Source organism: Cyclospora cayetanensis, unplaced genomic scaffold, assembly GCF_002999335.1.
Source record: "Cyclospora cayetanensis isolate NF1_C8 unplaced genomic scaffold, CcayRef3 CcayRef3_contig_24, whole genome shotgun sequence".
In the NCBI taxonomy this organism is placed as follows: Eukaryota; Apicomplexa; class Conoidasida; order Eucoccidiorida; family Eimeriidae; genus Cyclospora; species Cyclospora cayetanensis.
In genome coordinates this window covers 60,603-76,031 of record NW_020312192.1, presented here as the reverse complement: position 1 = coordinate 76,031, position 15,429 = coordinate 60,603, and the positions used below count along the sequence as shown (strand labels likewise).

Below are 15,429 nucleotides of genomic sequence, written 5' to 3'. Positions count from 1 at the left end.
GTATGATAGTCGAGAAAAAGGCTTTTGTTCTTCGCTGTTATTCCTAAAATACATTACACAGGATGACAACTGTAGAAGTGCGCAGTTGTCTGCAGCCAAATACACCCACCAGCATCATGCCTCTCCTCGTCTATCACTTCCTTTTGGGTAGATATTGCATTCGCTCAAATAGAGCGACGACTTTGCTTGCAAACGCGCGCATACCTCTTTACCCGTCGTACGCAAAGAATACTCCCAAGCGTCTCTCCCCAATGTTCGTGACAATAAGGCCTCATTTGCTCCTACTGGAACAGGCGGGGGCCTTACAGCTACACATGCTGCTTAACCAAACAGCACAGCACGTAGTACGCTCCCTACACTGTAAAGATCCTAATAATACAAAGATTAGAGCGAGAAATCCGCACGCAGCAAGCACTTTGAGGTTTTTGCATCCTCGTCTGGCAAAAGGGGGCCTTTTCGCTTAGGAGCCCATAAATACTAGAGAGTACGCCGTTGCTAACAGCATTTCACTACCACAAGACGACCAAGATGTCCATGCGCAGAAAAAGGGCTGTTCCGGGAATTGAACCCGGGACCTCTCGCACCCTAAGCGAGAATCATACCACTAGACTAAACAGCCACGCTGCCTACCAGTTGCTCCTTGGTTCTGCTGTTGCTGTCACAAATCACAAAATTCCTGTTCGCCCGGAGTCAAACAGTCGCAGCACAGACAGCAGCGGCAGCTGATGGAGGGCAACGCGACGCGCCAATCTTCGCATGTAAAGGACTGCCCGGCCCTCCATGATGACAAAGCCATCGGATGGTGGGAGAAGACCATGCGATTCAAGCACAAGATTGTTCTTCATTGCTACACCTGCTCGATTGCCCTACTCATGGAAGTGCCAAGTGAGTGCCCACGCAAGAGGATACGCTGGTCCCAGCAAACGCTGAAGCAGCCAAAAATGTCAATCCTCTTAACAAATAGGATGTGAAAGATGAAACGGCTACACAACCCAGTACACTAGCTCACCAACACGACAAGTGAAGGCGGTGCCTTGCGCGTGGCCAGCTGGGGAATCGAGGCTCTTGCGGCTTCTCAATTTGCACAGCCCTAATTAGCATCAGTCAGATTTCACCACTGGACACACTACCCAATTTCAAAGTACGCAGGGCTATGAAATGAATCTTGCATACTGGCCCTAGCAACACCTCCACTTTCTCAGGCCCCTGCTACCGCTGAAGCAGGATCGAGGGGAGGAAACCCAAGCACGACAAATCAAACGACTGAACAATGATAAGTATTTCTCCGCCAGAGTGTAGGGATAAGATGATTGACCACTCGACAATTGCACAGGGGGAGGCCTTCAGGCCTTTTGCGGGGAACTGTGGGGCTACGCTGGAGGGGTCGACTGTTGCATGCGGCTGGGGCTTCCGCTGTAGCGCTTTTCTTGTTTTCCGTTCGTTACTTTACAGAACTTGTTAAACTGGAAGTGAATTGGCGAAACCGAAAAGCTGAATGCTGGTGTTAATGAGGCTTTGGGCCTATGTAGCTCCCTGTGCCCCCCGCAGCGCCATGCTACCGCGACTAACTGGGATACAACGAACTCAAGGGCCCTGCTCCTCAACCCGTTAGAAATAAGATTCGTAGAGCATGCAAAAGGACAGCGGAGGCGTTCGCGTCTAGGTGTCCATCTGAAATACCTTGGTGGAGCCACCTGCCTCCCAGCGAAGCTGCTAAATATTCGACTTCGTGCGCCCGACATATATGCACAAAGGCTGTGGCACCTCTCCGCGTTCTCCTATTAGTAGGTCAAAAAGTACACCAATTGAATAGAGTCCAGCCATGTTGCTTCCCGCCCTTAGGCTGTGCGCCTTGTCGAGCCAGAGCCTCGGCACACAACAAAATATCTGGCGAAGCAACTTATGTTTGCGCCACGTGCACCCCTGGGCTTCAAATTCAGCCAGCACTCAAGGCAGGAGCTGAGCATTACTGAAACACCTTGTGCATTTTGCTAACACTTGAGGTACTACCTAGGAGGGGAGACGGCTAGACATCGACGCCAGAATGCCCCTACTAAAATGCCGCTCCAACGGTCCCTTGGTCCCACGAGCCATGTGTAGCTCCGAATGACAGCTGCAGAAATGCTGTTCCAGTACTGCGGCTGCAGTGCGAGGAGCCCTGTTGCGAGCCGCATCTCCTGAGCTCGCAGCCACCCCCCATAATCGCGCGGCCTTCCGCCCCAGGCACACAACAACGTCCAGAGTGCCGGAATGATTAAGATTTGCATGGAAGCGCCCGTAGGACTAGCATGCATGAATCTTGTCGACGCCATGAAGCTCATCCCCGTTTCTCTTTTCAAGCTCGCGCGGGGCGAGAAGCTCGCTCAAGCACACCTGCTGGCATCACTACTCCAGCTTCGGCTGCTCATGTGGTCACTGACATAACAGCCGTTACGTCGCCAGCAACTGACACTCTAGCAGCCAACTGCAATGTTCCAGGAGCTCCGCTGTCCTCTAGGGCCCCTAAGTCTGCTTTTGCTGCTGCGGCAGCCCCTGCCAACCCTTATCGCTAGGACAGCTTCTTCGGCTAGACGGAAACGCTACAGCAGCTGGTGCCCTAGCCGCTGTACCACCCTCAGCCGAAGCAAGTGGGGCTGCAAAAAAGGGTGAAACTCCCACCATAGACATAGACGATGCCTGAACTCGAACTCTTCCACAGGTGCTGACGCTGAACGCAGCTGCGTTGCGGCGCGGCGCAAGAAGGTCACCCCCACCCCGCAGCAGTCGAGTCTCATAGGTTAAGCAACTATTGCTTTAAGCAGCGCCGCTGGCGCACCACTTGTAAACCCTTGTGAGCATATGCGCTGAGGCCTTCGTGTCTGCCATTCAGCGGGGCTCTATGAGCGGTGAAGGGAATACAACAGATGCCGCAAGCGCTCTTGCGTGCTGCTCCCTCAGGAGCTTCCTGAGAGGCCATGCTGCAGCTGCTGCACCCCCTTCAGCATCCTGTTGAGCTCTTGCTGCTGCCTCAAGAACTCCTGCTTCCGTTCCTGCATCTCTTGCACGTGCCGCCGCATTTGCTGTTGCTGTCGCAACTGCTGTTGCTGCTCCAGCTCCTGCTGCGGATCTAGCTGCTGCTGATGCTGGTGCTGCTGTTGCTGCTGCATTACCGGAGCTTCCGCGATCCATGGAATGGACCCTCTCACGGCCCCCCAGTCTGTAAATTGAGCACGCATGCCATGCATTCACAGAGAAAAAAGGCCGCATGTAGCCTTCCTACAGGCGTGCATAAGAAGAGGTTCACAGACAAGGAAGGCCCAGGATCCAATAGACGCTTGCCACGCACATGCAGCCGTGGAGAGCTACCGCTACGCTTACAAGAGCAAGAGCCACTCAACAAAGGGGTAATACTGTGCTACCATGACCAAAAAAACTTTCTAGCCCCTCGAAGAGTTCCCTTGCACACTCTCCCCAAGCGGCAGGCCACGCAGGATGCAAGTCTCCCTCGCCAGCAGCAGCACATCCATCCAGTTCGTTTCAACTCGACATTTCACTAGGCCCCTGCTGCTCACCTACGCCGGCAGTCAAAGACTGCCCCTCCGTCTCGGCGGGGGTAAGCGTGACACGAGTTCCTGCCATCTGATAAAGGCCATCAACACGTTTCTCGCAAAAACCACCAGAAGGTGCTCCTCCGGAGAGCTCGTCGTCTTGCTTGCGCTGCAACAGCTCGACGCAGGCTGCCGGAACGACCGACGGCTGCGATTGCTTCTGGAGGTGACCTTGCTGCTGCTGCTGGGCATCGGCTGCTGCAGCAGCAACAGCTGAAGTCTGGAACCCCCTCACCATCCAATCCATCCCTGCGAGCTCGGGTCTGATGCCACAGCCTCCGCTGGTGACCGCGCTGCTGCTGCTGCTGCTGCTGCTGCTGGCGCTAGCAGCACTAGCGCTGGCGCTGGCGCTGGCGCTTGCGCTGCTGCTGCCAATCGGTGCGAAAGAGGGGGGAGATTGACAGTCCCAGCAATCGCGAGGCGCACTGAAATATTGAGGATCACTTGGCCCCGTATAGCCCACAAGGCCCCTAGACGCTGCCGGTGCTCCTAGCGCTGGCGTTGCTGCTGCCGCGGCTTTCCCACTGCTGCTGCTCGCTGCTGTGACAGCTGTGCTGCTGCAGCCTGTTGTAGTCCCCGTTCTATGCATGCAAACAAGCACATAAGCGCACACAGCCACATGCAGAAAAAAGGGCGGCCAGAGGCCACGACAAGGCTCTGCCGCCAGCGTCTACGGAAATCTCAAGGATCTGCCTTTTCTAGAGCAGCTTTTAGGAGCCTCCCCGCACGAAACACTGACTAGACATGCGAGCATATCCTACAGGCCCCCTGGTCCTTGTGGCACTCTATGCCGAAGCCCCCTAGTAGCACAGACGGCAGCAATAAGGAAGCGAAGGGCACACATCAGAGACATACAATGGACCAATTAGGCTTGCCGCAGTCTCTGCCGCTTTGTTGCTGCCATCTCCATCTACCGGGCAGCCTAGACCTCCCAGGTGGAGCTGCTGCTGGAATTGCTGCTGCTGCAGCTGCTGCTGTAGGATCTGCTGCTGCTGCTGGAGTGCGAATAGATCATTGCTGGAGTCACCGCTTCCTGCCCGCGTAGCCGGGAGCACCATCGAGGCTGCTGGGGGCCCATAGAGGGGGTGGTGATGCTGCTGTTGCTGCTGCTGCTGCAGCTGCTCCTGCTGCTGCTGCACCTGCTGCTGCAGTGCATACGGCGACGAAACTCCAATCACAGGAGCGAGCGGCGCAAAGCCCGGCCCCGCGCTGTACATACACCCAGCGCCAGAGGCACTCAGGGGGACGGCCGTGTGTGGTACCTCCGACCCCCTGCTGAAGCACGAAAACGACACACGGGATGGCAGCAGGGTTGTTACAGACTTCGAGTTGTCGTGCAAACCGATAGCAGCAATACTACACCACCGCTTTGAACAGCTAGCCGAGAGCAGTGCATGCCGGCAGGATGATGCAGTTGTTGCTTACCACAGGGCATTAGATCCATCGCCACTCGTTCGACCTGGGGAGAGTGTAAGCAGCGGTGCGTCCAGATCAGGCCGGGAAATATGCATGTTATTCCTCTGTCATCACGCAACGCAACGCAATCGGAAGATTATGGGGAAATCCTATCGCATGCTCTCCGCCGACTCGCATGGCATTGCCGAACTCTCCGCAAGACTCGCGGCAGAGTTGGAAAGAGAAAGGGAAGGAGAAAGAAAGAAGCGGCGGCAGGGGCAGGCTCAGGTGCAAGAATGCCAACAAGCATGCCAACAAGCATGCAAGCAAGCAAGCACCACCATCCCTAATGCAGAGGCCTCTCAAACGCTGCACATGCATCATTCCCACTCCCCAGACACTCTCCCCACACACGGACCATCTCGCAGTATGCGATCTCATCCTCGGGAGTGCGCAAACGAAGCCAGGGATGACTGAGCATTTGCTTCGCCCCTCGACGCTTCAGGGGATCCGCTGCCAGCATTGGTACGAGGAAGTCCGACAAAGCAACGGCCTCGGCTTCACCCATGTGGTATCTAAGAAGATCGCAATACAAAGAGGCACACCACACCAGTGCCGAAGAGAGAAATCTCCAAGCAGCGGCACACCAAACTTTTCCGTCAATAGCGTGGACCCGCATCCGTACATGTTGACATGCAAAAACCATGCACGTCCAAAAACTATACATGAATACATAAAATAATCATCTATATTTATATATGTGTATGTATGTACATACATAATATATATTTTTATATATACATAAATACATTTATGTGCAACACACACACATACACACATACATACACACATACAAGCATACACATACATACATACACACACATACATATATACACAGATATACAAACACCTGCACATGCGCATACACTGCAACTGTTCGAAACGTGCTGCATGACCTTGAGGCCAAATGCTACTTCTTAGACGCATGCACCTCCGCTGATATACACAATTACTCGCACACAGCTTCATATGCCGCTCTCCTGATGCGACTACGGGACCAGGCATGCAGATCTGAAGGTGTTTTTTCTCATCTCCTTAGGCCTATTTTACGCACTGCAGTCAACGACGCGCAGCTCTGCACCTGCTGCCGAATCCGCCGTGTGCAGCACAAGACCCTGCCTGCCTACCTACCTGCCTACCCACCCACCCATAGCGGCCAAATCAAACTACGCGGATCGAGACATGGACTATGTGAGAGGCAAGGAATTGGCATACAGAGCGTGCATGCATGCCTGATTAGCGCACGAGACGCGAAAGGACCTACTTTTCTCTAAGGACTGATACTAGAGGCCAAAAACGCAATTCATCAATCCTTCGTAATTCTGTAGAACGATCGCGGAAGAAGCGCTGCAGCCAGACAGAGAGCCGCTAGAGCACAACGTGCGATCTTTCAAGAGGATATTTAAAACTCCAGGCAGAACACACATACCTACACCTCTCCCTCCCCCCTCCTTCCACACCCATGCCTTATATACATACACATACCCGGCAGCAGCTGGCGCTGGCACGGCAGGTCAGCAGACACCTGAACCCCTACACTTACATGGGAATGTCTTCCGCGAGATACGAAGTTGAGAGACATCGGTCCTACTAGCTCGATGATCTGGACGCACACGACACCAACAGTGCCTCGATCCAACCTCTAGCGCCAAAACAGGCTATTGGGAAAGCCCTACCGCAAAGTTTACGGCGCATCGGCTTTCTTAGACGGAGAGAAAAGGCAGCAAGCAAGACACACAGACACCCCCCCTCCGTCAGGATCGTACCAGGGCAAGGTGGTCCTCATCTCGATCAAAGTCGCTAGTGCTCTTCGGGTCGAAGAGATAGTCTCCCGTCACCAACTCGAAAACCATACACGCGAAACTCCACACATCGGCCGTACAATCATAGCCCGCACGAATGATTACCTGCGAAAAAAAACAGCACCAAAAGGAGAAGCAGCATTACTGGCAGCGCTATTCCTCCCTCCATGCAAACACAACCTCGCCAGGAAGCCTGCACTACTTCCGCTGCGCAGCCTCAGCACCAGTTGCTGCCTGGGAAGCCCGTGGCTTGAGAAGCGCATGCAAGACAGGCGTCTCCAGAAGAAGACTCTTCTCACCTCCGGCGATCTGTATTGCCGTGTTTGGATGTCGTCGGTGAAGTGCTCCTGTGACCAGCAGGCATTTCCCAAGTCACAGAGCTTATAAACAGCGTTCGGATGCTCAAACGCAAAGGAAGTAGGTGGCAGCGGCCTGCAATGCCGTTGCAGCAGAGGCAGCACAGACACATGCGCAACCATCAGCAGTGAGGCGAAGGGAAAGGGCAAAGGCACGCGTGCAGCAAAAAAATTAAAAGGTGGCTAGAAAATGGGGTCCAACAACATGCAACAATTAACACGGAGACCAAATCTGTCTGTCTGCCTGCCTGCAGACGTGCTTGCATGCATGCATGCCTGTCTGCCTGCCTTCTCCCCCGTCTCTGTCAGTAGGCCCCTCACACATACATGTACACATACATACACACACATGGACGTCCAGACACAGCAGCTACATTTCCTCGTGTCGCATCTAGGGGTGGCTTTTCAGCAGTGGATTCAAACGCACTTGATGCAAATTGGCCCCTCGGAAGTTCGAACAACTGTCATGTCTTTTTCCGCCTGTTGATCGTTCTCGAGTTTGATGTAAGGCCCATACAAGAGATGTCCATGTGCATCCCGCTTCTTCTCGCTTTCCCGCGCGACCTCCTTCAGCCTCTGGTTGTACAGACGATCTGCTGCGGGGTGAAGCAGCAGCTCGTCATGCAGCAGAGGCAGCCGATTCTTTGCCTCCTCCGCATCGTCAAGGTGATCTTCCCCAAGAGCCTCCCGAGGCCGCTCACTGGGAAGCCAATACAAAATGCGACCCCCTGTGTTGGGGCAGCAGTAGGCGGACTGTGGCTGATACTGCGAGTAGCCAACATAATTGTACATGTGCCTGCGCACAACAGACAGATAGGCATCCTTGAGCCATCAGCACAACAGCAACCTCTACGGGTTCAGTCTTCCGCTCTTACTCTAGCGAACACCCCCCTCCCGGGGGTCTGTGGCCTTATCGCAGAAGCAGTAGGAGAAGAAGCAGAAGATGAAGAATAAGCAGAAAAAGTGCAGCAGCGGAAGAAGGAGCAGAAAAAGTGCAGCAGCAGAAGAAGCAGCAAAAGTGCAGCAGCAGAAGAAGCAGAAAAAGTGCAGCAGAAGTGCAGCACACGAGGATGCGATGTCGGCTCGCGTGTGAAATGCAGCAGGAGGATCCTTTTGGACTTCCACGTATGAGAAAAAAATGAAGAAAAAGAAACAACGTTCGGCTTACTTCTGAAGCGAGCACTGGAGGGCGTGAATCTGATCCTTATAGGACGTCAGCAGGGAGGGATCTGATCGACTCGGCTTCAAGAGATGCTTGACATAAGGAGGAGCAGGATGCCCATGAGGCTGCTGCTCCTCCTGCTGCTGAGGCAGTCTGCTGCTGGACTCTCCAGGAGAACATACAGAGCCAGATGCACTGCCTGCAGCTGCTGTTGCCTCCCCCTGCTGCTTCTCCCCCTCTTCCTCCTCCTCATCTCCGTCCTCCTCCGACTGTCCAGCGTCTTCGTCTGCTGCAGCGGCTGCCGCAGCAGCCGCAGCGGCCGCCTTCTTCTTGAGGCGCTGCTGCTTGCGCTTTTCTGCACACCCACCAACAGGAGAAACAAAAAGACACACAGCTCAGTGCCACATACATACCCATATTCTCATAAACATATTCTCATGAACATATTCTCATACCCATATTCTCATACCCATATTCTCATAAACATATTCTCATACCCATATTCGCATACCCATATTCTCACAAACATATACTCATAAACATATTGTCACAAACATATTCTCATACCCATATTCTCATACCCATATTCTCATCAACATATTCTCATACCCATATTCTCATACCCATATTCTCATAAACATATTCTCACAAACATATTCTCACAAACATATTCGCATACCCATATTCTCATCAACATATTCTCATACCCATATTCTCATAAACATATACTCATAAACATATTCTCATAAACATATCCTCATAAACATATTCTCACAAACATATTCGCATACCCATATCCTCATAAACATATTCTCATAAACATATTCGCATACCCATATTCTCATACCCATACTCTCATACCCATATTCTCATGACCATATTCTCATACCCATATTCTCATGACCATATTCTCATACCCATATTCTCATACACACAAGGAGAGGGCGAGAGCAGAAGGAAACCTTGCAAGGGCAGAATTGCTTTCGTGAGGGCAATCTTTGGCAGCGAGCCGGGGGTAGTTGAATAGAAGCTCCCAAGACTGCATAGACACCTGCCGCTTAGCCCGGGAGTAGTTGTTTCGCACGCACTCTTTTTCCTCAGCCTTTTGCGCATCTCAGCTGTGAGTCCCTCGATCTCCTGCTCCTGCTGCTGGTTCGTCACTGAAGCCACGGAGAGAGGATTAGGGGGGGGTAGCGGGTAGGCCGAGACGCAAACGTTCTCGGGCTTCAGATCCGTATGAATGATCCCGCAAACGTCATGCAGATAGTGAAGACCATGCAGAATATCGTGTGCGATGCGGCGGACCAGCGGAAGCGGCAAACCTCGGAAGTTGTATCGCTTGATGAGAGAGAGCAGGTTGGGCCCTGCAGCACCAGCAAGCGAACTCTTGAAGGCACTTCTCGAGACGTTCTCAGAGCTTCCTCCCCACAAACAAACACGACTCACACAAACGCGCATGACTCGACATCCAAACGACCAAGCAAGCACGTCGAGGCACAAAGATCCACTAAGCCTCCACACATGCACAGAAACAACACCGACTCGTTCACAGGATGAACTGAACCCCACTCCACCGCCTCCGCCTCTGAGCCCATCACCCAGTCTGCCAGTCGCGCCAATAGCCGACAGGAAAAAGAGACGACTTGGCGCATGTAGCAGAACACAGCACAGACACACTGGCTAGAATGCGCTGCTGCGCAACGCTGCCAGGTTGACAGGCGCAGCCTTTGCTGGTGCCTAGCGAACGCGACAACCTCGAAGCTAACGCCAACTCACCAAGCATCTCAAAGACAAGGCACATATGCTTGCCATTGGGGCCGGTGTGCTGAAACTTCTCCTTGAAAAGCACCACAGGAGGAAGAGGCGGCTTCCGGGGAGCCTCATACGCGACACCAGCGGCCTCATGCCGCTCTCGAATCGCATTCTGCACGAGGCAAGAAAAATCAGGCAAGCACGGAAATTCGAAAATTGCATCCCTTCCCAGTGATTATTACTCCCCCCCCGCCTTCCACATTTTTGAGCCTCGATCGCCCTCCTTACGCCCCCAGACGATAATCGCAGACACAGCCGATCCCTCGCCAGTGTTTTTTGACCCTCTTTTCTTGACAATTATGCACGCTCTCGGGAAGCGAAAAAATGCTGCCTCTCTCTCTCTCTCCCCCCTTCCATTCCCCTTTTACGCAAAAACATCTCCGCCTATCTACCCTTCGAAGCACTCACTCTCACCAAACATCTCTGCCTATCTGCTTCTCCCTTCCAATGCACCCCGAAAACCCCCCATTCACGACAACCCCCCTACTCATCCCCGTTGCTACCCTTCATTTCTCGCCAAGGCTCAGCCTCTCCCGCCGCTTCATCTGCCAACATCTCACCGAAAAGGACTTCGCGGATTCTCGCCAACAGGGGTGTCGCATGCCATCCTTGACTTTTGTCAGTAGCTGCACCTCGTCGGCAGCAGCTTCGGTGTAATGCCGCGCACTCTTCTGAAACTTCAAGGCCACAAACTCCAAAGGCACAGCCCTGCATGCAGTCAGCGTTTCCACAAACTCCAACCATGACGACAACGGAGGCTGACAAGACACTCCCATCCTAACAAACTCCCTCCCCCGCCCCCCACCTCCTGCCAGCGTCTCCCCTTCCCCCCGCCTTTCCCCCGCCTATACGAGGCTAGGAGGACTGAACAACAGCGAGACCGACTCTCTCATACATAGAAACCAAGAAAAAAGCCTCACTTTAGGTCCGTCGCGAGCCACACCGTCGAGAAGTGGCCCCACCCCAGCTTAGCCTCGATGCGGTATCTGTTTGCGTAGATTTCTCCAATGGAAACAGGATGATAACCTCCTCTTCTGTACTCTCGATGATCCTCGTCGTCGCTCTCCGTGAAATACACATCGCTGTCTGCAGAGGGATCTGCTGCACCCTCGGGAGTCTCTTCATCGGCCTCCTCAGGGGGATCCAAGACTCCGCTGGAGCGGCAGTTGCTGCCCCCTAAGCGACTGCCTTTCTTCTTCTGCTGCTGCTGCTCCAAGCCAACCGCTGCTGCTGCTGCCTCTGTAGATCCGCTGCTGCGGCTCGTGCTGCTGCTGCTGCTGCGGCTCCTGCTGCTCGCCTGCTGCAACGACGAGTAGGGCGAGGCCAGCTGACTCGCCACTCCGCTACAGGGGTTCCTGTCTTCGTACAAGGACGGTGGCACCCACGAGTTGACATGCGCATTTCTGCCCATGTAGACTACTTCCTCCTCCTCCTGCTGCCGCTGCTCTGCGCTGCTATCCCCCCGCCTTGGCGGCATGACTGCGCTGCAAAACGAATCGACACTTGCGCTGTCTGTCCAGCCGCTGCTGCTGCTGCGCTCGCGCGAAGTCGCTGCAGCCTGCGCTGCAACGGCAGCGGCAGTAGCAGCCAGGCCGTCGACTGCTGCCGCTGCAGACTGCGCCATCTCCTGGCTGGTGCTGCTATTGCACGGCTGCCCCCCCTCTTGTTGCTGCCCCTCTAAAGGCGTTGAACACACATAGCCCGCAGTCTTCGTCGATGGAGGAAGAGAAGCACCACACACAGCAGCGACGGGAGGCGAGGAAGCCACACAGGATGCGGGAGAATAGAAGGATGCGTCGGACTCGACTGACACAGCCGCAGGTTCTGCTTCAGAAACTGCTGCCGTGCCTGGTGCTGCTGCAGCTGAAGAGCTGCTGTATACGTAGGACATGTACAAAGAAGAAGCACTCAGCCCGGCAGCGCAAGCCTGGACAGAATGGAAAGACAAAGGATCGACGAAGAAGCTGAAGAAAGCGCCCCCTAAGACTCGAATGCGATCTTAGGATGCTGCGAGTCGGTGCCTGCCGCTGCTCCTCCTGCTCTCGTGGCTTTACTTCTGCTGCGGCAAACCGAGTCTCGTGCGCTAGAAGCACAGCCTCCCCCTCAAGCCCCCCACGACGGCGGTAAGGGGGAAGCGCAAGTATCACCGACGGTAATGCCTTCCCCCTGCCTTGCTGCTGCTGGCGTTGCGACAGCGCTGGCTACGAAGCAGCTACACACTACGCCAGACCATGAAGCGAAGGCTGCCGAAACAAACAAAAAAGCGCAACAGAAGGTGAGAGAGGCTAACGGCTGCGGGTAGGACACCAAAGGTAGAGGTGGTCAGTAAAGACAACACTGTCACCAGTAGACCGTATTCGTGAGGCAGAGGAGGGCCCTCTGCCGCTGCAATTTGCCTCTGCTGCTTCTGCAGCCGTCGCAACGCTGCTGCAGACAAGGCGCCAGCCTTCAAGGGTCGTGCATGCGGCAGCAAAGCACGAGGGGCCCCTTCGTCTGGATCGCGACTGGAGAAGCAAACACCCCGAGCGGAGGGAGAGCGAGCAGCAGGAGCAGGCTCCTGCAGCGGATCCAGCAAGGGCTGGAGGCACTCAAAATGCACGAAATAACCAGATCCTGAGGAATGCAGGAGCTCTGAAACGAAAAACCACTCGCCCGTGCCCCTCCCTACTGAAGCCGCCGGCCCCTGTTCGAAGTGAGAAACTCTAACGCGGAAGCAACGCGCTGCTGCTACTGCTGCCGCTGCCACTGTCGCTGTTACCGGTAAGCTGCAAAGCATACAGCTCTCCCTTTTGTCGGGGACTGCAACCGAGCAGCAGTGGAGGGCTGTAGCGTGGCGCAACAACCCGGCTGCTGCAGCTGCTGCCGGACGACAGCAGCGTGAATCGCTGCCGCTGCTCCTCCTTGGCAGTCTGTTCAGGGCCGCAAGCAGTAAGGCAGACAGCACGAAAACTGGATATGAGGTGCTCGTGCAGCTGCTGGTGTTGCTGCTGCAGCCCCTGCTGCAACGCGCGGCAGCAGCTGCTGCCGCTGGTGTGGTGGGTGCCAGCAACTGCAGCCGCGTCCATGGTGCGCGCAGACAGATAATTAAACAGGCATTTCCGCGTCAACCACGTGACTTCGTGCAATTTAATGCGTATTTTAACTCTAAGCTTCGAGGTCTTAGTCTGCAGACAGCCTTTCCCAGGGATCTGCGCGTAGGATCTACGGGCAGCAGCACCAAAGGCCGCCCGCCACTGCTGCCCCTCCCCATGTGTGCGTTGTGTCGCCCTCATGGACGGCCATATCAAGCGAATACCATTGACTCACCACACCTTTTTCGTATTGGAGCTAGCGTGGCCGAAGAAATAGAGTATTTGCTGGCCCTCGAATTCACGACGCTGCCTACCAGTTTCGATGCGTCGCAGATACGCGCATATCAAGGCGAATCGCACAGCTAGGGACAGAAGGACAAGCGAAGGAGAGACACCTTGGTATCTTCGCCACACAGGCGCCCAGCAGCTTCTTTGTCCGTGTGGCGCCCTCTAAGAGCTTGCTGTATCATTCCTCTTGTCTCAATTTGCCAGAATGGGCCAGATGGCTACTGCAGGGTGTGGGCGTGCCGTAGTCACTCTAGCACTATATCTGCCTATCTTTGAGGCGCGTCTAAAATGCAATATTGCGTGACACACACGGAAATGGCTTTCAAAATACTGGGTAACCGCGGTGTAAATGTTGGCAATGCTGCGTACAGCGAATGTAGCGGGCTGGTGGCGATTGGGCATACTCTTCTCTATTGATCATACTGGGTGAAAAATCAAAAGAAAATTGACTACTTGATTAGTGAACTCGCAAATCATATTTATTGCAGAGTACTCGTAGCTTGACCCCAAAAGACGCTCCGTTGTATGCGGCTTCACTAGGTGCATAGGCGACTAGCTGATGCAAGCTCGGAGTGTTTATAGGGTGCAGCAACGCACAACGTAGTTGCCGCTTTCCAATAATGTTCGACTACCTAGGGGGGTGGGCAAGCGAAGCAGGGAGCTCTCTAGGGGAGCACGCAGTAAAGGAACTTGTAGAGTCGGGACCTACATGTCATTCTACGGAGACCTCAAAAGTATAGCGTTACACCCAGAATCCTTGGCTGTATGGCTTTTGGTCTTGCATGTATTCAGAAGGTGATTGGACATTTGGTTTGGATGTGTCTAGGGTTGGTTGCAGAGTAGGGTTACTGGAAACGTAAGAGTGAAGACTGTCTTCATGCGCACAAAACGTAGCAGTCTAAGCTACACTTGAGCATTTTCTACTACACTCGTTATATTCAAAATGAGGTGAACACATTATTTGCCTATTCGTACCTCATATTGGTTGCGGAGTACAGTCAGTTGATGACGATCATCTATATTGTGTGCCTGTAGGCCAGATGTTGTGTGACTCGAGCTGTGATGGCTTGGAAGGGTTGTAGGGTGGGGCAACACGAATGCTAGCTTTCCTTCCTTCCCTCGTACAAAAATCCTGTGGTGCACGGGCAAGGAGATGCGAGCAGGGATATTGTTGGGGTGAGCGATTTAAACATGTAATTCGGCTTTCATAGTCAGACTGAGCTGGGGGTCTCCCTCAGGATAATACAAACGGAGCACTGTAAGACAGCGTTACAGGTGTCTCCCTACCGGCAAGTTGAACCGCTAGAAGTAGTAAGAAACTTCTGTGATGAAAGGCAGGTAATGTGCTGCAGGGGTGCATGAACGTAGCCAACAGGGCATACGTGCACTGTCTGTATGTGTGAGCAAGTACTGCCAGACTGGGCCCGTGGCGCTGGCCATCTAGAAATGACCTTTTTGCGTGCTGGCATCCATCTTTGGGGTCCTATCCTGCCGTCGCTGGCATGATTTAGGAACCTAGAGCATTCTCTCGACTTCAACACACCACATGCAAACACGGTACATGGATTTGTGGCTATCATTCCAACAAGCGAGTAGGGATGAGCTTTCCCAGCTGCCAAAATGGTGGAGATTCTTTACTTGCCATTACAGGGTGTTTAAGACAGCCAATCATAGACACTGAACAAATGAAGCGAATTTTGACTCAGAGACAATGAAAAACTTTTGAAATGGAGTGGGAGAAAGAACGCTTACCCTAAGCCTCATGATGATACATGTTTCATGCAAGAAGGGCTGCGTCTCGCTAGTGAGCAATTTGCCAGTTTTGCCTTATTCCCTGTCGGCAGGCCACTCTTCTTTTTGCTTTAAACATACAGCAACGCAAGCGCATCCGGATTT

General features: G+C 53.7%; 1 protein-coding gene and 1 non-coding gene across 2 annotated transcripts; both read right to left on the bottom strand.

Annotated features, from left to right (window-relative positions):
* Positions 1-547: 547 nt before the first annotated feature.
* On the bottom strand, positions 548-619 carry Trnap-agg. The gene has a single exon. It is a non-coding gene; the product is annotated as a tRNA-Pro (tRNA).
* A 2,314-nt stretch (positions 620-2,933) lies between these two features.
* Positions 2,934-11,798, bottom strand: LOC34617762. Its single transcript, XM_026338184.1, has 15 exons — positions 11,095-11,798; positions 10,735-10,882; positions 10,139-10,286; positions 9,451-9,726; positions 8,369-8,717; positions 7,628-7,996; positions 7,144-7,276; positions 6,809-6,949; positions 6,586-6,645; positions 6,307-6,389; positions 5,401-5,557; positions 5,013-5,107; positions 4,443-4,862; positions 3,552-4,168; positions 2,934-3,196 (listed from the first exon to the last, which is right to left on the bottom strand). Exons 1-15 carry the CDS (start codon positions 11,796-11,798, stop codon positions 2,934-2,936), a joined length of 3,963 nt encoding a protein of 1,320 aa, XP_026193969.1.
* Between the last annotated feature and the right edge of the window lie 3,631 nt (positions 11,799-15,429).